Genomic DNA, 22,726 nt, shown 5'->3' with positions numbered 1-22,726 from the left:
ATTGCAAAAAGAAAAAAAGGAATTACATTCCTTTCAACATGTTATATGATATGCAATAATGTTTCATTTCTTTAAATAGTTTTGAATTGTAATTTTCTTTTAATGACCTTTGTTAGAAGAGTTAGGGTTTGAGTCACTAGGGTTTTGGGGGTAGTTTAGTCTTTATGGTATTTCCCTAATCCTATATAATAGGATGTTTGTATTAGGTGAACATAAGTTGTATTAGTTAAATAATATAATAGCCTCCACCTTTTGTGTCTAAACCGTTCATACAAACTTTAACATGGTATCAGAGCCTTAGGGTTTGAATCCTTGGCCTTTTGTTTGTAGTAGTTGTTTTCCGCTCTATTTGTTATGTTTTTTCGTGAGTATTGTTCTGGTGGCTGCACTGCCCAAGTGGGCTTAGTGCCTGTGTGGGCAGTGCCCTGAAAGAAGATGTCCATGGTTGTTTTTTTGAAAGAAAAAGATTTTTTTTGTCGTCAATCAGTCACGGCTTCTTGGTGTGTTTGTCACTGACGGCTTCTAGGTGTATTGGCCGGCTTGTTCTATGGTGACCGGCATAGTCTGTAGCGGTTGGTGTAAGGTGGCTGGCGTGGTGCAGTGGCCATTGGGGGAAAAAAAAAGAAGTTGCCGGTGTGGGTGTTTGTGTTGTTGAAATGTTGATCTGTGGTCATTGGTTGATTCTGTTGTTGCTGTTTTTGGAGTGGCCGGAGTGGTTTGTATTCTCCGGCAAGATCCGCCAATACTCCGGTGAAGGTCTGACGAGCCTACAGTGATTGTTTCTGTTATGTCTTTCACCGTTTTGCTTCTGTTTTAGGTACTGCCAGCATGTTCTGTCTATCTCCAGTGAGTTTCGGCAATTTCTGTCGAAGCTCCGATGAGTCTCTGGTGAAGGTTTTTTTTCCGAGTAGTTGTTTTCCGGCAAAACTTGTTGGTTAATCATGTGTTTGTTGTTGGTTGTTGGTGATCAATGTATCCGACCGGCCTTAGATTCTCCGGTGAGAATCGATCCAGTGTTGTGATCGATGTCGACCGGCCTTGGTGTTTTACGGCGAGAACCGATCCCAAGATCATTGTATCCGACTGACCTTGGATTTACCAGTGCGAACCGATCCAATGTTGTGATCGATGTATCCGACCGGTCTTGGTGTTTTGCAGCAAGATCCGATCAAATCTTAGTTGTTCAAGTTTTTGACGAGTTTTTGACTGGCGTTGAAGTTTTATTTAATTATCTTGTTATTTGTATTGTTATGTCGGGACCAAAAATGCATTCACCTTTCCCCCAGAGGTGCATTAGGGATTTGGGTTTTAGGGCTAGTGTTGGGCTAGTGTGGGCTTTAGTCTTTGGGTCTGTTTCTTTGGTTTTACCGTTTGGTTGTGGCTACTTGTTTGGGCTTTTTGGGTTGGGTCTTCTTGGGTTTTGTCTTTGGGTTTTAAGTTGGGCTATCTATGTATACTTTCTTGTGTATCTAAAGGTGCATTGCGCTTTTTTTGATATATACAATATTACTTATCAAAAAAAAAAATTATCTTTGGTGTGAGTAATTTTTGCATTATTTTTATCGGGCACTGCAACAGCATGATCTAGGTTGAAGATAATTGGCAAAATATTAATATCCTAAGAAGTTAGTTGATGTTTCCTCTCTTTTTTCCTTTTTCTTTTTCTTTTTGGTTTTCTTTTGTCCCTTTTAATTCAATAGCAATATTATTGAAGTACTCTGGAGATAATCGTGCCAACTTTTTTCCTTATCCTTGTTTGGTCAGGCCGAGAATGAGGCAGATAGGATGGACTGGATAAACAAAATCACAGGAGCTATTGCATCTCTTTTGAATTCTCATTTTCTTCAACAGGTGTCTTCGTCCAAAGTCTAATGTTTTTTAATGTCATGTCATGTCAACATGTGCATGCAATGAATTATGGATTTCACTGACATGAATTTGTTGTATCTTCTGCAGCCGCACCCTGGAACAAGACACATTGAGAATAATAACTCTGAGAGTCATGCTTCTTTTGATGTCCGATCCCTAGATAGCCATGAAATCTTAGATGACGACGTAAAATTCAACAATGCAGATCGTGTGTTTAAAATTCTCCGAGGAATTCCTGGAAATGATATTTGTGCAGAGTGCAGCACTCCTGAACCAGATTGGGCATCTCTCAATCTTGGCCTATTGCTTTGCATTGAATGTTCTGGTGTTCATCGGAATCTTGGCGTTCATATCTCAAAGGTACCTTTATATTTTGAAATGAAATGTTGAGAAGTGGTTGCTTCTATTTTGCTATGGAATTTATACTTGCAGATATCTGTTTTGACTCTTGAAACTATTTGTAGTCCTAAGCATCAGATACGGTTTATGCTTTCTCAATAAAGAAATTCTTTGGTAAATTACCATGAAATTCTACTAGTAAAGACTGAAGAGCTGTGCGTCTTTTCCGCCCGTTTTTGTTTTATGTTTTTCTGAGAAGATACAGCTTTAGTTGATCTTCGCAATGTCTATATGATTTAAACTTCTCAGCGAGTTCTTGCAAGATCATCTGTCTACTATAACTTCTGCATTGATGTGATTCTCTCACAGGCAATTATGCCTGCTTTTACCAGAAATTTAGTGGCATCTGAATGTGGCAAGAAAGTTTATATAAAATTTAAATAGGGTACTTGATATGGCTACTAAAAACTCATTTAGTGGCCTATATCTACCTTCAACAAGAGCCTGATTGCCTGCTGTAAGGAAAGAAACTGAAGAAATTGAAATGGAAAAAACTATGAAAATGGAATGGAGCTTATGATTCAATGTAGCTCTTTCCTCATTCATTCATTAAATAGAAACGCCAAAATACAAGACACTTGGCCTTCTTGTACTGTGACAGCTATAGGAAGACGCCTCATTAAGACACTTGGCCTTCTTGTAGAAGGTTTACATACCACTCTTTATACTCTTGTGAAATTACATATATATTTTTTTTATAAGTAATTCAATTTTATTAGAAAGCGCCAAGGGGTGCAATCCAAGTACACAGGGAATATGCAAAACAAACACCCACTTAGAGGGAGGAGAGATAACATTGTTATAGTTTGTATGAACGGTTTAAACACAAAAGGCGGAGGCTATTATATTATTCAACTTATGTTAACCTAATACAAGCATCCTATTATATAGGATTAGGGAAATACCATAAAGACTAAAATACCCCCAAAACCCTAATGACTCAAACCCTAACTCTTCTAACACTCCCCCTCAAGCTGGAGCATATACATCATATGAATCCAGTTTGGAAGATACAAGCAAACGAAAAACAACTAGAAAACATATTCTAACACTCCCCCTCAAGCTGGAACTGCTTGGACCACACAAGTTAATTAAATAAAACTTCAACGCCGGTCGAAAACTCGTTGGTAACTTGAACAACCATTTGATCGGTTCTCGCCGAAAAATACCAAGGCCGGTCGGATGCAACGATCACTTGATCGGTTCTCGCCGGAGAATCCAAGGCTGGTCGGATACATCGATCTTGGGATTGGTTCTCGCCGTAAAACACCAAGGCCGGTCAAATGCATCGATCACTTGATCGGTTCTTGCCGGAGAATCCAAGGCCGGTCGGATACATCAATCACAAACAACAAACAAACAACAAATTTTCACATGATTAACCAACAAGATTCGCCGGAAAACAGATGCTGGAAAAATAAAAAACTTTGCCGGAGCTTGGCTGGAAATATGCTGGAACTTCGTCGGGGCTTCAAAACTGGCCGGAAACACACAGAACTGGCCAGCAGTACCTAAAAACAAAAGAACAACACTGAAAAACAGAACAGAAACAGTCACTGGAGGCTCGCTGGACCTTTGCCGGAGACTCGCCGGAGCTCGACGGAACTTGCCGGAGAAGACAGAACACTCCGGCCACTTCAACAACAGCAACTACAGAATCAATAGAAGGCCACACAGTAACGTTTCAACACCAAAAACATCAAATTGTCCGAATTTTTTTTTTTTTTTTTTTTCCCGATGGCCGCTGCAACTTTTCCGGCCACTTCAAACAAGACAGAAAACTACCGCAGAACCATCCGGCCAGCATCACAGAAGATCAAAAACAAACAAAATATATATATATTTTTTTCTCACCGGAAGGAGTTCCGGTCACCATAAAACAAGAGCAAAACAGCTCTACGGAGCTCTTTGAAGGTACTGCCCGTGTGGGTTAGCCCACACGGGCAATGCTGCCACCAAGAAGAAAACTAAACTACCCAAGAATCGAAACAAGCTCTGATACCATGTTATAGTTTGTATGAACGTTTTAGACACAAAAGGCGGAGGCTATTATATTATTCAACTTATGTTAACCTAATACAAGCATCCTATTATATAGGATTAGGGAAATACCATAAAGACTAAAATACCCCCAAAACCCTAATGACTCAAACCCTAACTCTTCTAACAAACATAATTCCAAATATTGCAGAAAATTAGAAAAGCAAGAGCTACTTATTGCCATCATCCACCTATAAAGGGTTTTGAACATATAATCTTTTAATTCTACTACTGTTCTCACACAATCTTCAAAGTTTTGGGAGTTGCGTTATTTCCAAATACACCACATCACACAAGAGGGAGAGGAGGGTGGTGGGGGGTGTGATAAGATCATACTATGGTGGATGATGAATTATGGATGATTGATAGAGACGGAAAAGGGAAATTGATACTAATAGTTCTCCACTTAAGGTAGGAGTCACCGTTTACACATAAGTGCTGAAATAATTCTTCAATGATCGTTCTTTCTACCTATGTGTTCTTATATAGCTTACTAGAGTTCTAATACAACTACTATTAGAGATGTAATACAACTACTACTCTACTACTGAAATATTAGGATAGAATACTACTTCTACTAGTGCTGGAATATAGAGATAGGTTACTAATATATTACTTGCTGAAAGATAAAGATAGTTACTACTCCTCTTGTGCTAATGCGAATCCGTGTAACTCTTACACGGACGCTTGTTGTGATGAGCTTGTAAAGGTGGTCCTCCAATCTTCTAAAATGCCACAATTACCATACTGGCCTTTCCAACTCACTAATAACTCCAGCACCCGTTGGGGCATTACCCACTTTATTCAAAAAATATAGAAAATCAAAGCCCACAAGTCCTTTGCTACTTCATAATGGAGCAAAAGATGATTAGTGGATTCCTTGCTCCTTTTACCCATGCAACACCAGTCCATTACTATGACTTGTCTTTTATTTTTTTCAATTGTCCAAGGTCAAGATCCTCCCTAATGTTGACCAAACACCCTCGAAGGGGCCTGCTTTTTTGAGTGCTCTTCCAAAGGAAGGAATAGCCAACGACTAAGCACATGATAAAAAGATCTAACCTCCAATATCTTCCTTTTATAGGGGGACCAACAAATCCTAACCTCGCCTCGTTGCCTCAACCCAATAGTCATGAACGACTTTGATGAAGGTTTCGTTCCATTGACAAGTGTCATTCAAAAATTGCAAATGGTCTAGAACCGAGGCCTCCTTTTTTTTTTATGATAAGTAATAATGATATAAAAAAGCGCAAAGGGGCGCATCCCACATACACGGAAAGTATAAACAGAGAGCGCTTAAGAGGGAGAGAAATGAAAAAGAAAATCAGAAAAACTAATCACTAAAGGAGCTAACCAAGCAGCCGTCCAATAGTAAAGAGTAAAGAAGAAATAATGAGTCAATTCCTCTATGGTCCTAGTGGAATTTTCAAAACATCTAGCATTTCTTTCATTCCATATACACCACATAAGACACAGAGAGATCATCTTCCACACAACCGCGCTTCGAGATCGACCTCCCGACCACCAGCTACCGAACAAGTCCCTCACCCTGCAAGGCATGACCCAATACAACCCAAACCGCTTAAAAATCGTATGCCAAAGAGCACTTGCGAGCTCACAGTGGAGAAAAAGATGATTGACTGACTCTCCGGACTTCTTGCACATACAATACCACTTCACTACCACTATGTTTCTCTTACGCAGAGTATCATGAGTCAAAATTTTTCCTAGGACCGCAGTCCACCCAAAAAATGCCACTCGCAGAGGCGCCTTAGTACGCCAGATGCTCTTCCAAGGAAATTCCTCTTGATTAGAATTGGACAAGGCCTTGTAGAGCAACTTAACCTCAAACTTGCCCTTCTTGGACGAAGACCAGCAAATACGATCTACATTGCCTATGGAAACCTTGCAAGAATACAACCGATCAAAAAAAGGAGAAACCAAATCCATCTCCCAATCTTGGATGGGCCGTACAAAAATGACATTTCACTCGATAACCCCATTCCTCCAAGTAAAATTATCCTTCACCCAAGCTTCTTTGTGTCTAGCGATATTGAATAAGGACGGGAAGGCTTGCTTCAAAGAATTAACCCCACACCAAATATCATGCCAGAAACGAACTTTCGAACCCTCCCCCACCTCAAACCGAATACGTTTGGCAAAAAAATTCCAACCTTGACGAATATGCTTCCATAGACCCACGCCATGAGAGCCCGAAACCTCCTTCGTGCACCACCCACCTTCCTGGTCTTCTTCATACTTAGCTTTGATAACCTTACACCAAAGAGCCTCACTCTCATTCGCATATCTCCAAAGCCATTTCCCCAAAAGAGCTTGATTAAACTGGTACAGTTTTCGAATGCCAAGACCACCATAGTGTAGGGGATGGCAGACTTGGTTCCAACTTACAAGATGCAACTTAGGCTCATCTCCCATTTCTTCCCACAAGAAATCTCTTTGGACTTTCTCAAGCCTTTTAGCTACACTTATAGGAATCGGAAACAGAGACAAAAAGTAAGTCGGAAGATTAGCCAAAGAGCTCTTAATGAGAGTTAAACGACCTCCTTTAGAAAGATACATTCTCTTCCAACCTGCCAACTGACGCTCCATCTTTTCAATCACATCATTCCACATAGTTGTGTCCTTATACGGCACCCCAAGAGGGAGACCCAAATACTTCATAGGCAAGCTAACCGAGACCTCCTTAAAGCAAGCAATGCTAAACAACACCGAGAAGGCTTCCTTCAAAGTCCTATTTGCAACCCACACATCATGTCAACCCAATCCTAGACTAGTCTCCTGCCTCAAATTTTACAAATCTAAAGTAATCTCCCCCAAAGGCTCCTACTGTTTTGCCCCACGTCCCACCCTGTAGGACCCATGCACTGCATTGGAGCACCACCTATCCCACAAGCTCTCGTATTTAGCTTCCACCACCACCTCCCTCTTTGAGGCGTAACGCTAAAGCCATTTTCCCAACAGGGGCTTGGTTGAACAAGATCAGTTTTCTATCCCCAAAACCTTCTTAAGATTGTGGAGTACAAATCTTGGACCAATTGACTAGATGGAATCTAAAGTTGCCACCAACTCCTCCCCACAAGAAGTCCCTATTTCTCGACACGGTTGGCAATTGCAACTATGATAGGGAAAAGGGACAAAAAATAAGTAAGCAGATTGGAGAGAGTGCTTTTACTCAATGTGATCCTACCACTCTTTGAGAAATAAATCCTCTTCTAGCTTGCCAAACGACATTCCATCTTTTTAATAATACAATTCCAGATAGATTTTTCTTAAACGGAGTTCCCAAAGGAAGGCACAAATACTTCATGGGCAGAGAGGACACCCTATAGCTAAGGCACAATGTGATCCTTATCCCAGATAAGAATTTACTGTACAACCGAACGGATGAGTTTGGTGTGCAAAAAAAAATATTTGTTTTTCTTCGGGAGGCACAAACCTCATTGAAAACCACAAGCAGGTGGCCAGTCAAGCAACACAACATCAAAGGATGACGAAATCAAGGAGATGCAACCACCATGGCTTGTCTGGGCACCACATACAAAAGACAAAGTTGACTTCCACAGTCAGCACACACACAGATCACTGGCAATACTGCAACCACCTCCAAGCCAAACAAGTTGCACGGGTATGAATACCATGCAACTACTGATTATTCTAGTGGAATGTTCTGATACTATGTAAGGAAATGTAACTGAAGCAATTGAAATGGAAAAACACTATGAAAATGGAATGGAGCTTATGATTCAACGTAGCTCCTGCCTCATTCATTCATTAAATAGAAAAGTCAAAATACATGAAAATTCTTTAATATTACAGCTGTAGGAGGTCACATAGCCTTCTTCTTGAAAGTTTACATACCACTCCTTAGACTCTTAGGAAATTACAAATTATTCCACAAACATTTACATGTTCACTCTAACTCCTGCTTATATGATTGCTAGAAGCCTTATGAGAGTTTCATGTGCAGACTACATAGTTTGGCAGTAATGATTTAGCCATAGTTTGTCTACAAAATTTATGTTGACTATAAAAGCTTCAGTTTCTCTACAGCGAGCACTTACGCATCAAAGCACAGAGAATAATAACCTGATATTCATAATGTTAGCATGATTTCAATTCCTTCTTGACAACCCATAATTAAAGGGATACATTGCCCTACAAACTGCAGGTGAGATCTCTCATGTTAGATGTCAAGGTTTGGGAACCTACTGTCTTGGACTTATTCCGGAACTTGGGTAATTCTTTTTGTAACTCTGTGTGGGAGGGATTGCTTCTACTTGAGAACGAAAGGTAAGATTTCCTTGTGCTGTATAAGTTAGTAGCTGTGAACATTTTTCTTTGAGTTTTGTTGGAATGTGAAATATTTGGCTTAATGAATGAATAGAGGATATGCGACATGTTATGGGTAACACTTTCAGTCAAGATGCATAAACATTGTGTATAGTTGAGACCCAAACATTGAAGAATGTGGAAATTCAAATGTTTTTCCTCCTTTTCAATAGCTCTCGTAATTTTGCACACTGATTTTCTTGTGTTTCCTGGTTTTGATGAAGATGTTTCAATTTTTATGTGCGTAAAGATTTCTCTTCATTGCTAGACTTTTCGAAATGGATTGATAGTGATCCATAAGAATGTTTTTTGCCTTCAAATGCATGTTTTCTCTCATAGGGTAAAAGCAGCTGCTACTTCCTCGGTCCAATTAGTGTAGACGCCATATAACCTTAGTTGTTTTCATTTTTTCTCCATAAGTGTTCTATATTGCCTGCCCCTTTCTTCCCCCACCCCCCCATTTTTCTGACACAAACTTGATATGATATGTTTATGGAAATAAAAAGAAAATGCAAAGGAAAAAAAAAAAGATCTGGTGCTTTTATTAGACTAGAAAGTGCATTCTTAGAAAGGCTTTTTCCTCAAATTTTTTTTTTCTTGTTTATTTCATTTTCCTTCTCGTTTAGGTGTGTGTGTGTGTGTGTGTGTGTGTGTGTGTGGTTTTTGTGCTGGAACTGCTAATCCCATGCATATTTTTTGTTCATGTACTAGAACAATTTGCATTATTATTATTTTTAAATCACAATTTATTCTAAAAGCTTAAGTTGATAGGAAATGATGGATTTAATCGTTTAATTAATGGTCTGGGCATAATCTATGCAACCTTATCTTTGAGCAAGGCGTCATGGAACATGCCCTTGCTGGGGGGGACTTTTACATGGTCTAACAATCGGGACTCTTCCTCTTGGTCAAAAATTGATAGGTTTATTGTTTTTCGGAGAGGGAAGCTAAGTTTACCCATTTTTTTAGAAAAGGTTGTGTAGATTGTGCTCAGGCCACTTTCTCAATAGATTATGGCTTTGCTGGATGGCTTTGCTTTTGACTCAATAGATGTGGTGGAAGCCTCTAGGTTAGAGGGTTCATTTGAGAAGAGTGATGTTCTTGAGGTGGTGAAAGGTATGAACAGTGACAAGGCGCCTAGGCCTGAAGGTTTTTCTATGGCTTTTTTCCAAGCTTGCTTGGATGTGATCAAGATAGACATTGTGAGGGTGCTCCATGATTTTCATGCTAGTTGTAAGTTTGAAGAAAGTCTCAATGCCAGCACTCATCCTGAAGAAATCCATGGCTATTGATCTTAAAGATTTCTGGCCTATTAAACTCGTGAGTGGAGTTTATAAGATTATTGCCAAAGTCTTCTTCAAGGTAGGCGAATCCTTGACTTTGTTCTCATTGCAAACAAATGCTTGGATAGTAGTAGAATCAGATCTGGTGAACTAGGGGTGATTTGCAAACTAGATATTGAGAAGGCTTATGATCATGTCAAGTGAAACTTCTTGCATTACTCGTTGAGGAGGTGTGGTTTCGAGGAGAAATGGTGCTCTTGAATAGCGCATTGTATTTCTTTGGTAAGCTTTTCTGTTTTGGTGAATGGCAATTCGACTGGTTTCTTCAATAGCTCCTGTGGCTTGAGACGGAGAGATCCTTTGTCGCATTTTCTCTTTGTTATTGTTGTGGAGGCCTTAAGTAGAATGCTTTCTGCAACTGTTAATGGGGGTCCTCTATCAGGTTTTTTGTGGGGTCTATGCATTAGGGTGTGGTTAACATTTCACATATGTTGTTTGTGGGTCATACTTTTGGTTTTTTGTGGGTCTAGGCCTGACCACCTTTGCTACCTGTGTGCTTTATTTTTTATAATAATTTTTCAGTAAGAAGATTAGAGGGAGAAGAGGGGGCTGCTATATTATTCAGCTTATTATTAACCTAGTACAAATATCCTAATATATAGGATTAGGAAAATATCACAATGACCAAACTACCCTCAAACCCTGATGACTTACTAACCCTAATAACTCTTCTAACACTCCCCCTCAAGCTAGATCATATAAATTATATAAATCCAGCTTAGAAGAAACAAGCAAACGAAAATCACATAAAAACATACTCTAACACTCCTTCTCAAGCTGGAACAGCTTGGAGCACACAATACAAAAACCCATCAAAATAACAAGAAAATTTGCTAAAACTTCAACGCCGGTCGAAAACTCATCGGAAACTGCAACAGGCGGTTGGATCTTGCCGAAAAACACCAGGGCCGATAGGATCTCGCTGGAAAACAACAAGGACTGGTTGAAACCCATCACAAAACACCAAGGCTGGTCGGATTTTGCTGCAAAACGCCATGGGTGGATCGGATGTCACCGCACAACACCAAGGCCGGTAGAATCTCTCCAAACAACAACAACCTGTTGGAAACCACAGCAAAATACCAAGGCTGGGCGGATCTCGACAACTAACAACTATCACATTTCACGTGATCAACCAATGAGTCTCACTAGAACTAGCAGGATACTGGAAAAACACGCCGCAGACACCAAAACCAAGACAAAATATTGCTGAAAAATCAAATAGGAACCTTCGTCGGAATCTCGCCGGAACTTCATCGGAGAGAGACAGAACACACCTGCAACTCCAAACACAGCAGCCACAAAATCCATCGACGACCACAGAACAACTTTTCAACAACACAAATCACGTCGACACTAATAGAATTTTTTTTTTTTTTTTTTGTGATGGCCACTGCAACATGCCGGCCACCTTGCACCAACCACCATAGGGCCACCACAGACGGCACCAAACATCACAGAAAATACCAAAAACTTAGAAAACTAGTAGGAAACACCATAGAAACCACCGTGAAAGCACACAGCAAACTTTTTTTTTTTTTTTTTTTTTTTCTTTTCAAATTCAACAGTGGAAAACTAAGACTACAAACAAAGAAACAATGATCTAAACCCTAAGGCACTGATACCATGTTAATAATTTTGCAGTAAGAAGATTAGAGGGAGAAGAGGAGAAGATTAGAGGGAGAAGATCTAAACCCTGTATTATTCAGCTTATTATTAACCTGATACAAACATCCTAATATATTGGGTTAGGGAAATATGACAATGACCAAACTACCCTCAAACCCTAATGACTTACTAACCCTAATAACTCTTCTAACAATTTTTATGCTTTGAAGCTGTCTTGGGCTTGAAGAGTAGCCTGGCCAAGTCGAAAATGGTTCCTGTTGGTAATGTTGAGAATGTGGATGGGTTGGCTAGAATTCTGGGTTGTGGCATTTTTTCTTTGTCTGGGCCGCCTTCTGTTAGGGGCCTCCTATAAGGCCAAGTCTATTTGGTATGGTGTTATTGAGAAGATATAATGCCAATTGGCTTGTTGGAAAACTATGTACTTGTTTAAAAGTGGTAGGGTTACCCTTATAAAGATCACTCTATCCAATTTGCCTACATATTTCATGTCCCTCTCCCCTCTCAATGGGGTTGCAAACCGCATAGAGAAGTTTCATCGAGATTTCTTATGTGGCGAGTTAGGTGAAGAGTTCAAATTTCACTTGGTAAGCTAGTCCAAGGTTTGCTTTCCAATCTTTGAGGAAGGGTTGGGGGTTCGAAACTTGTTGAAGTTCAATTGTGCTTTTTTGGGAAAACGGCTCTGGAGTTACGCGCATGAGCGAGAGGCTTGGTAGAGAGTTGTGGTGGACTCTAAATTTGGTAGTTCGTAGGGTGGGTGGTGTTCTAATGAGCCTCTTAGGAGGGGTTTGGGGATGTTTTCAAGCCATACTGGGTTTGCGGTGGGAGATGGCACCAATGTTAGATTTTGGAATGATATGTGGTGTGGGGATAAGGCCCTAAAGGTAGCCTTTCGCGATTTATATGGCATTGCTTGTGCAAAAAATGCTTCAGTAGCAGCTCACTTAGAGTTTTCTGATGGCTCTAATCTTTGCCTCACGATTGGGCGATGGATATCTTTGCCACGATCTCCAAATTGTTCTATTAAGTTAGAGTGAGAGAGGATGGTGAAGTCAAGCTTTGGTGGTCCCCCTCCAGAAAAGGGTTTTTCGTTGTTAGCTCCTTCTACAGTGTCCTTACTTGCAATGATGACACTCATTTATCTTGGAAGAGTATTTGGCAGACAAAGGTTTATTTGGTAGCGGCCTTAAGGAAGATCCTTAGCATAGACAACCTTAGGAAGTGGCATGTTATTGTGGTCAATGGTTGCTATATGTGTAAGAGGAGTGGGGAGTTTGTGTACCATCTTCTCCTCTATTGTGAGATTGCTGTTGTCTTATGAAATGCTTTTTCCAGTTGGTATGGGTTGTCTTGGGTGATGCCTAGTAGAATAGCTAACTTGTTTAGTTGTTGGTGGACTGGTGGTAGCACTCGGAGTGTTGCCATGTGGAAGATGGTGCATTCTTGCCTCTTGTGGTGTCTTTGAAAGGAAAGAAACGACAGAAGTTTTGAGGACTGCAAGACGATGTTGGCAGAGGTTGAGTCTTTTTTTCTTTTTTACTCTTATCTTTAGACAACGGCGTTTCTAGCTCCTTTGATGCTTAGTTTTCATGATTTTATTATTATTATTTTTTCCCTTCTAGCTAGATGTTTCTTTTCTACACTCCCTATGTACCTAAGTAGTGATGTTTGCTTTTAATGGCCCCTTTGTGCCTTATGTGGACTATTTGGAGGGAGAGAAATGCTCGATGTTCCGAAGATAAGGAATTGACAATTGCGGAACTTAGCAATAGGTTTCTCAATTTGTTTTTCCATTGGGCGGGTGTTTTGAACATTCCTCAAGCTTCTTCGTTGCATCAATTTGTAGATTTATGTTCTTCTTTTTATCTTTAAAGGGGTGTCTTTGTATACTTCCTGTGTACTTGGGTTGTGTTTGCGCTTTTCAACGATATTCTTGATTATTTATCAAAAAAAAAAAAAAATGATATTTCAATTACTTATCAAAAAAAAAAAAATTTAATACTTCCCTTTATGTGTGTACTCAAACTTCTCCTTAATAAGGCTCAACAAGTGAAATATTTAATTGAAATGGGAGGTGAATTACAGAGATAAGGTTTGAACTCATGATCTTTGCTCTAACGCCATGTTAAATCATCATTTATCCTAAAAGTTCTACCTGATAGGAGTGAGTGAATTTAATTATTTAATTAATATTATAATAATTATGGACCATAGTAACCATCTACCAGACTAAGCTCAAGCTGATAGGAGTGAATGACTTTGGTGCTATCCATTATTCTAGAATATAGCATAATCTAGGACGGAGTTTGGGTAACCTCTGTGTGTGATAGGCTTTAGGGCTGAAAGTTGATGATTTATTGCTTGGGATTATAAAACAATATCTTAACGGTTTGTAGTTTGAATATGGGTTGGAAAAGATATGTTTTAAAGGGCAAAGGAAGACTGAAATATAGAAAGAGCAGTTTGCTTGAAAATTCTGGCAGAAACCTTCTTTGGGGTTTAAAGTACAAGTTCAATTAGTAATTTAAAGCTTATTCTTAGGTGAAATTTGTGAGGAACTTTGGGTTTTAATAGGGTGAAGAAATAGTGTACTTTGGGTTGAAGAGAGAGAGGTCTGTTCAGTGGCCGTGAAGCATAACTGTGAAGAGTCACAATGCACAGGCAAGAAAAAGAAGAGGAGAGAGAGACTCAATCTTCAATTATCGTATTCTTATTTCTTTGAGTACAATGAAGCATATTATATATGCGTGTTGAATATCTTTTAGCTACTAAGATCAAGTCTCCTAATTTGACTACAAAACTAAAAGCCTGCTACAACCCATTAAATGATTTGCAAAAGAATAATGCTAGACCTATAACTCCATTACAACTTGCTAATACGTGTCGGTGTCAGCTTGTGGTTGGAAAATGTTAAATTTTTTTCAGTGACTAATATGGCTCCAATCTCATGCTAACATGTGTCAATAAGTTGTAAAACATTTATACACCAATTGTACGTCTAGCATTACTCTTTGTAAACTATTAGAAATTTTAGAATAATCTAGACCAACACAATAAATAAATAACTCTAAAAATAGAATTACAAAAATTCTGGAATAACCTAGACCAATAGAAAAATAACCTACAAAATTAAATTATATATAGGAATTTTGCGAAATTTCAGATCTTGTCCTGCAAATACAATCACCAATTACTATTAAACAAATCACTCAATTTAAAAATTGATTTAGTCATAGATGCCTAATGACACGATCTCTGAAGAGCAAGAATCTCTTGATTTCTTAGGGTAAGAGTTCTTAAAATTGTAACCATTATTTTAAAACTAAATGGTTCATATTTTTTTCCACATCAGCATATACCACCTTTAGAAAATGTTTATTTTTACTTTATTTTTATTATTTTATTTTATTTTATTTTTATTTTTTTATGGTGAATGCTATTGTGACAAAATCTGAACCCATTTAGTTTAAAAATAGATGTGAAGATTTTTAGCAACTCAATAATGGTGCTACTCTAGAAAATCTAGAGCATCCTGATTCGTCCTTTAGAACCATAGAATTCTTGCTTTAATGAGCATTCCTCACTAACTTCACAACATAAATCTCGAAACTGGTGCAATTAGAAATAACAGAAATATCAGCAACAAATTAATGTCATCAATAAATTAATCTTCCATTAATGTAAAATCAATAAGTTGGTCTAAATCCTGATTAACTTCATGGCCTGCAAAAGATAATTTTTCTCAATAAATGCGACATAAAGAATTATCCTTTGAAACTATAGGTGCACCCTTCCATACATTTGATCTAAAATTGTAAAATAAAAAGAGCATAATACTTAGATTCCCCTCTTTTCTTTTCTTTTTTTCCCAGCAGGCTTTTGCTAACTTTTGACAGAGGGCTTTTTCTCACCTTATTCAAGGAAGATAAGTTTTGGCTCCTTAATAACTTATAGAAATTTCTTTTATATGATTTATTGTTCAAAAAATAATTAATCAAGCAACTTTTGATACTACTATTGATGAGACATACAAATGCCATTCATGAAACATGGCACTTCCAACAATTGGTATGACATTAGAGTAATTTAAGATGGTTTAATGTTTTCTTCTACCACATTGTCTTACACTAAATTTTACCATCTAGTTTATTGGAACTGATATGTTTTTCACAATTAGGGTTTCATGAAATCTTTGGTTCAATGAGTACATAGTAACATTTATTATGTATTTCAGTCAATAGAGAGAGTTAATTCATGGAAAATTAAGCCCCGAATGAGGGAAAGTGTCATCTATATCTCAATTCAGCTTCCTTCAATCACTTCCAAACTAGCAGATTGGTTTAGATGTCATCATTTTTTTTGTGGTATTCTAGATATCATCAATTTTTTTTTTTTTTTTTGAAATGGTTGCTTGATGATTCCAATGTAATAATAATTTGCAGGACAAATGAATCAAGTGCTATTATCACATCAGTTACAAAGCCGTGCCCCAAGGATGACATTTACCATAGGGAAAAATATATTCAAGCGAAGGTGACCAATTAATTCTTTTTTCCTTTTAATTCTTGCCTTGTGTTGTGTATGTTAGTGGAATCCATATTTTACTTGGCATCAATGTTCATTTTCCTTTTATCTTGAAACTTACAATGATTGTTCTGGATGGGCTCTTTTGTATACTTCCTGTGTACATGGGTTGTGCCCTATGCGCTTTTTAATACATTGATATTACCTATCAAAAAAAGATTTTTCTTCCATATACTACCTCCATGGCTCCATACCGTCTGCAATAATTTCTCTATCTTTGGTATTTTACTATGTTCCACTTAGGGCTGTAAAGGAACTAGTTCGTTTAACAACCTGCTGGTTTAAACTCGATCTGAATTCGATTCGTGACTGCATAAATCTGCTCTGTTATTAAGTGACACATACCCGGCTAGAATAGGCATCCTTAGAAATGAGAGTGAACACACATTTCTTAGCTCTGCTAAAATAGGCATCCTTATAAATGAGCCAAATAGCCAATCCTGAAATTCTAAAGCCTGGTTCGGCTTAGGTAGTGTAGGGAAGTCATGTTGTGCTATGCTTTGATTTTGGACAGTTGAAAGAAAGAAGGAAAATTTGGAGAAAGAAGAAGAAAGGAAGTGGAATAATTGAAAGGGGAAGAAGAATGTTTTTATTCCATGTCTAAGCTTCATACATTTACATGGTTTAAAAAGAAGAGAGAAACCAACTATTATGGAAAGACATTAATAGAGATTACAATCCTAATAAAATCATAGAGTATAAAATCCAAGCATATCAGAAGTTTCCATCTTCAGCACTCCCGCTTAGGCTGAGGCAAAGATCTCACATGCCCAACTTGTATAGTACTGAATGAAGGACACTACTGAACACTCCCTTTGTCAAAAACATGCTTTATGTAGTACTATTCATGTCCAAAGAATTATAACATAACTCAAAAGTACATATAAAAATACATATTGGTTTATTTTAAGTTCATATGTTGAGAGAGAGAGAGAGAGAGAGAGAGAGAGAACATTAATTATGCTATTTCTTTCATCATAATTATCATATCCATACTAAATCTTACAGCAATTTCATTTTCAATCCATATTAACTAATGTTCCTTCAAGTTAAAGGAAAAAGTTCCTTTACTTTAGGCAACTCACTTGATGCCCCTTCAACAAATAAAAGTCATCAATTGTCATATATGTACTAAATCTTTCACTCAATGTAGACAATAAGATAATCTTTAAGAAAGTCATCCTCCACTTTATTTTGAAGTCTTATCCTAACAATGTTCGTAACTGAAAAATCCCGCTCAATAGTTAAATTTGGAAGAGTCAAGATTAGGCAAATCAATTATCCAAGATAATAAGCTTTTGAGTTCTCTTTTTGACCAACTCGACATAAGTTTGAAATTATGGACAAGTTCTATAAATTTGGATGATGAGGCGCATCGCGCTCATTGTGTCTCAATTGAAACTTTGATTGAACTTTTTTCTCCTATTCAATAAAATCTGGAGGATAATTTTTTTTTTAACAGACTGCATTCTCAATTTTGAATAACTTATCAGTATTTCTAGCATCCAAAGAAGAACTAAGTATAAAACAATCTCTTACATTCTTCTTAAATTTATTATTTAACTCTTGCAATTATCATTCTATTTGCTCTTTTGTAATTTTTCTTTCACCCAGACTTTTTTTTAAAAACAAATCTTTGGATAGGGCCAGGGGGCTTTTTGTCATGAGCTGCTCTCTTCTTCTCCTTCCTAGGGTTTCTTTCTTCTTTCCATCATTTCAAAACTTCACAATATTCTAGCGTAACAAACATTGGCTGCCCTTGCCTAAACAACAAATTAACCCATTTTCTCTCTCCTGAACTCCTTAAAATCCAGGAAAAAAAAAAAAAAAAAGAGATCATCCCAAAGCCATAGCTATCAGGTCCCACCCTGCCCGTGGTGTTATACATGCAGATGTCCTGGCACTACAGTTGCATATTGCACATCAACTAGACCACAAATCATATCTACTCTTGATCTGAAATATGCATGATTTGATGTTTCTGCATAATCTGCTTTTCTGAGTCTTCAATTAACACTTGATCAACGGGTTGTTAAATCCCCACCTGTTGTGACCTCCTAGTGGCAGTGGCTCATCTACTGCCTGGTTGTCTCATCCTTAAAGAACTATGTTCCATTATTCAGTTGCTTCTTGACTCAATATAAATTTTACAGTAAAGTAATCCATATATTCATCATGTTTTCCTACGCTTCAGGGATGTTTTTGTAGGTATCTTGGCATTCTAGATGATTCTTTTGACACATACTGTAACATAAATGTAACAAGTGTCATATGATCTCAGGCTGCTTTCACTTTGTAATGCTGCATGTGGGTCTGGCAGGTTATGTTAATATGTGAAAGCAAAATATGAGCTTTTGGTTGTGAAAAATATAATTGTACATCCACAAGTTTTCTTGTCATTTCTATGTGACTCATCTGTTTGTATCGTTGTGGGTGTTTTAATGTTCAAAACATATTAAACCTGTAATATCCTTATTTTACAATTCTCATTCAGATTTGTATCAGGTTTTACCTTCTTCCACTGTATATTAGAAAGGGGCTTTAATGTATAAAATGAAGCATAATATTCTTACCTTTGACCAGTATGTAGAGAAATTGCTAGTCATCAGAGAAGTAACTGCATCTGGGATTCCTTCCCATGCTACAAACATCTGGCATGCCGTTAAGAATAATAACTTGCGAGAAGTATATCGCCTTATTGTGATGTCTGAGAGAAATATTATCAACACTACCTTTGATGATGTGGTTGGTGTCGATTTATATCATCATGTTGATGCACAAGACTTGGACACAATGGAAAGGAAACAGTATGATCCAGCAGCCTGTGACAGAATCAAGGACTCCAAAGAGCCAGGGAACTGCCTCCAAGGTTGTTCCTTATTGCATCTGGCATGTGACAGTGGTAAACCATTGATGCTTGAGTTGTTGCTGCAATTTGGAGCTTATATAAATATGTGCGACTTCCATGGAAGGACTCCTTTGCACCACTGCATCTCCAGGGGGAACAATCCACTGGCAAAGTTTCTACTTAGAAGGTAATATATCTGTTGCGAATATAAATTATGGAAGTTTATTTTTCATGGAAAAGGCTGACATTTGTTTTTTCGTTTTGGCTAATAAGAGAATATCAAGAAATTAATCTGGCCAAGCATGCTATTGCCTACCTTAATGGAGATATAAAAAGTTCCTTCTGATGTTAGATTCCATTCTGTTTCGAATTACCAAATTCATTTCAAATAACTAGGAAAAAATATAATGAAGATGATAATTCTCAAAGAAGTTGATGCTGTGATCACTTCAAGAAGGAAATTTCTTGATTAGACTTGTTCATCTCTAGAAATTTCAGAAATATTTGTCCTGCATTTAATGACAGCAAAGATCTGATAACCTCAAGGCCTCACATTTCCAAATGCCCATCATTCCCACTTCCCCTGATTTACTGGATACATCATGTAAAAGATTAATGTGACTGCTTCTGTAATTGTTAAATAGAGAATTCGTGGTTTTATTAGGTGCTGATCGAGTGATAGATAACTTCCATCATTTCCGTGTCCCTTGGATGGATTCTTTTATGATGTGCCTAACATATAAGTTTTGCAGAGGTGCACGTCCATCAATTAAAGATGGCGGGGGGCTTAGCGCGCTGGAAAGAGCAATGGAGATGGGAGCAATAACTGATGACGAGCTATTTATATTGCTTTCGGAATGTGAATAAAACTAACTTGTTCACCTCCAATAAGCTTGCTTCATTTGTTGTTTTGAACCCCCTATTGTCTGTAATCATGAATAAACCCTGATACTTTTCATTTGTTTCAATCAGAGCAATCCCATGTTTGTTATTCATAATTTATTTGGGGATGTATCATTTTCCCTCAATTATGGCGACCAGTTGAATACAATGGAAGCAAAAGTTCAAAGTTACTTGGCTAATCACATGGGCATGAATACAAAATACTTGCATTTGTTCGCCATATTTCTCAGATGCCCCAATGCAATCAACTTGCTGAAAAAAGAGGTAAGGTACCAAAATTCCATTGGAAAACACCCTCATTAATCACTTTCAATGTTTAGTTTGTCACAAATTCCCATCTGACCTTGATTTTGCTCATTGAGCCAATTGTTTAGGATGAGGATAATTCCATGTGTCAGATTCTAGATGATGGGAAACTCTTGAAGCTCGTAAAGGCATTGGGTCTACCGAAGTATCGGGGCTTGATGGAATAACGGCTTTGTTTTTTAGACATTAGATATGTTGCTATTTCTTCATTTTCCATCTATCACTCGTTCATCCTTTTGTTTTTTTTGTGGAATCAACCATTGCATGTGAAGGACTCATCGTTCGGGATCTGAAAAAAAGATGGACATAAATAGGAGATAGAAAAATAGTATTTCTCCTCAAATGGCTTTATCATACAAATATTGCCCTGATCCCAAAGCAAGAGAAACGTTCCAAAATAGGCCAATTTTGACCTATTAGTGTTGCGCTCACAACCCCTCCAAATAACCGTTGGGAGGAAATTATTAGTGTGGATAATTACCATTTTCTCCCATAAACTATTACACTCCGTCAATATGCCCTCGTGAACTACCACACTTACATCAAACTACTATTTACTTACTGAAACCCATTTTCATCAGTCAAGCTCGCTAAAGTCGACGGTCAACTTATCATGTGTGTCACACATGCTATTTTATCAATTTCTATCTCGTGTTTGCCCTCACTTTGGATTGTTAAACGACAATTATATCCTTCAATTACGAGTTCCAACATTTGAAAATATTTTCAATCATTAAACGACGATTATATCCTTATTCGAGTGATTAAATACCATTACTGACCCTTATCATTCATGTTGAAAGACTAAAATACCCCGAGAAAAGAGAATATACTCAAGCTGAACTATCATCTTCTAGAAGTGAAACCCTAGAACGACTGCTACCAACTCACGGATCTGCTGCCACTACCAACTCAGGCTTGATGGATGATACCATTACACTAACGTTTGAAGGTCTCGATTTCGAAGCCGAAGCCCTCGCTTAAGATCAGCGCAATTGTAAGTATGGTTTACTTTTTTTTTTCATAGAAAAACAAAATAATCTTTTCTTGTCAGAGTGAAAGTAACAACATGTTGATTAGCAACCTTTTGATAGTTCCTTTTTGCAATAAAGTACCATGTTGATATCTTCGACCTGTGCTTTTTATTTGTTTGTTGTTTTTGTATCTGAAGTGGTCCCGCGTGTTTTTGGTTTTGGTTGTCTGTTGTTGAGTTGTTTTGTCCATCCCTATTAATTGAAATTGAAAATGTAGTATCTTCATAAACTAATGCCCAATTTTTTTTTATTTTTTATTTTTTTCTTATAGTCATTGATTTTACTCTAAGTCCATGTGAATAACATATCTTGGTTTTTGTTTTCTGTAGCGTCCTGTAATACATTTACACAATGAGAAGTGACAATGTCATTTGTAGGGTTCATTATGGAGGTTGGTTTAATAGGAGGTATACGTGCACGTATGTTGGTGGGAAAATAGGGTTGTTTGATGAACCATATGATCTAGACAGTCTATCATTTATTGAAATAAAAGCCATAGTTAAGAAATTTGGATACCAACCAGGTGACCTAATTTATTGTCTTCAACCTGATAAAGATTTGGATGATGGGCTGATGCTTTTAACATTTGATGATGATAATGTTAGAATGAGTGAGTTCTTTATAGGATATAAAGTTGTGGTGTTGTACATTGTGTCATTTGGGCATGGTGATGAAGAAGTAGGTGCAATGATGATGAGGATCAACCTAGTAATGATGAAGAGAGAAGGATGGTTGTTATAAATAACCCATTTTGGAAGTAATTGATAACCAGTAACAATGATGCATGGGATGATGGTGCTGAACCAGGGGCTGATACATCCACTCGTGGATATGACACTTCCACATATGGTGATGAGGGGAATAGTGATGAGGAGGAAGGTGGTTATGGGAATGTGATGAAAGAGATGGTGATGAGGAGGTTGTTGTTGAGCATAGTGAATCTGATGCATAGGACATCACTCATGTTGGTGGTTCAACACATACGGCTAGTTTTGGTGGCCAAATATTAGAGGATGAGGAAGAGGATGATGTATCCTCTAAGTTGGCCAGAAGTGGTGTCCTGGTAAGTCCCCTTAATAGTGATGATGAGAATGAGGTGGAGAGTATGCCTAGGTGTGTTACTAAGCTTTCAGAGTTTCATGAGGCGAACATGGGTGGCCCCAAATTGGTTGTTGGTATGACATTTACTTCAGTGAAGAAATTCCGACAAGCTGTGAGAATATTCAATTTATTTAAAGCGAATGATGTTGAGTTCACTAAAAATGATGGGGGTAGGGTGATTGGAGTTTGTAGGAGTCGGAGTGATGGTTGTCCATGGAGAGTTTATGGTGCATTGGTACCATGTGAGATGACATTCAATGTTAAGTCATTGAATCCTACACACCAGTGTACAAGAAAATGCAAGTCTTCAATTGTAACATTTC

The 22,726-nt window shown here is 37.8% G+C and overlaps 1 protein-coding gene across 2 annotated transcripts in view; it reads left to right on the top strand.

Moving 5' to 3' along the window:
* LOC132175155 (ADP-ribosylation factor GTPase-activating protein AGD4) overlaps positions 1-20,165 on the top strand; it is a 71,206-nt gene extending 51,041 nt beyond the window's left edge. For both annotated transcript variants that reach the window (XM_059587011.2, XM_059587003.2), the window contains exons 14-19: positions 1,765-1,851; positions 1,957-2,229; positions 8,498-8,619; positions 16,070-16,160; positions 18,795-19,246; positions 19,812-20,165. In XM_059587011.2, coding sequence (XP_059442994.2) covers positions 1,765-1,851; positions 1,957-2,229; positions 8,498-8,619; positions 16,070-16,160; positions 18,795-19,246; positions 19,812-19,926 — 1,140 coding nt within the window. In that variant the 3' untranslated portion in view covers positions 19,927-20,165. The remainder of the gene's footprint in view (positions 1-1,764; positions 1,852-1,956; positions 2,230-8,497; positions 8,620-16,069; positions 16,161-18,794; positions 19,247-19,811) is intronic.
* Positions 20,166-22,726: the final 2,561 nt, after the last annotated feature.

This window comes from Corylus avellana, chromosome 2 (genome assembly GCF_965113065.1).
Source record: "Corylus avellana chromosome 2, dhCorAvel1.hap1.2, whole genome shotgun sequence".
Classification (NCBI taxonomy): Eukaryota; Viridiplantae; Streptophyta; class Magnoliopsida; order Fagales; family Betulaceae; genus Corylus; species Corylus avellana.
Note: the sequence above shows the minus strand (reverse complement) of the source record. Positions and strands in the feature narration are given on the sequence as shown.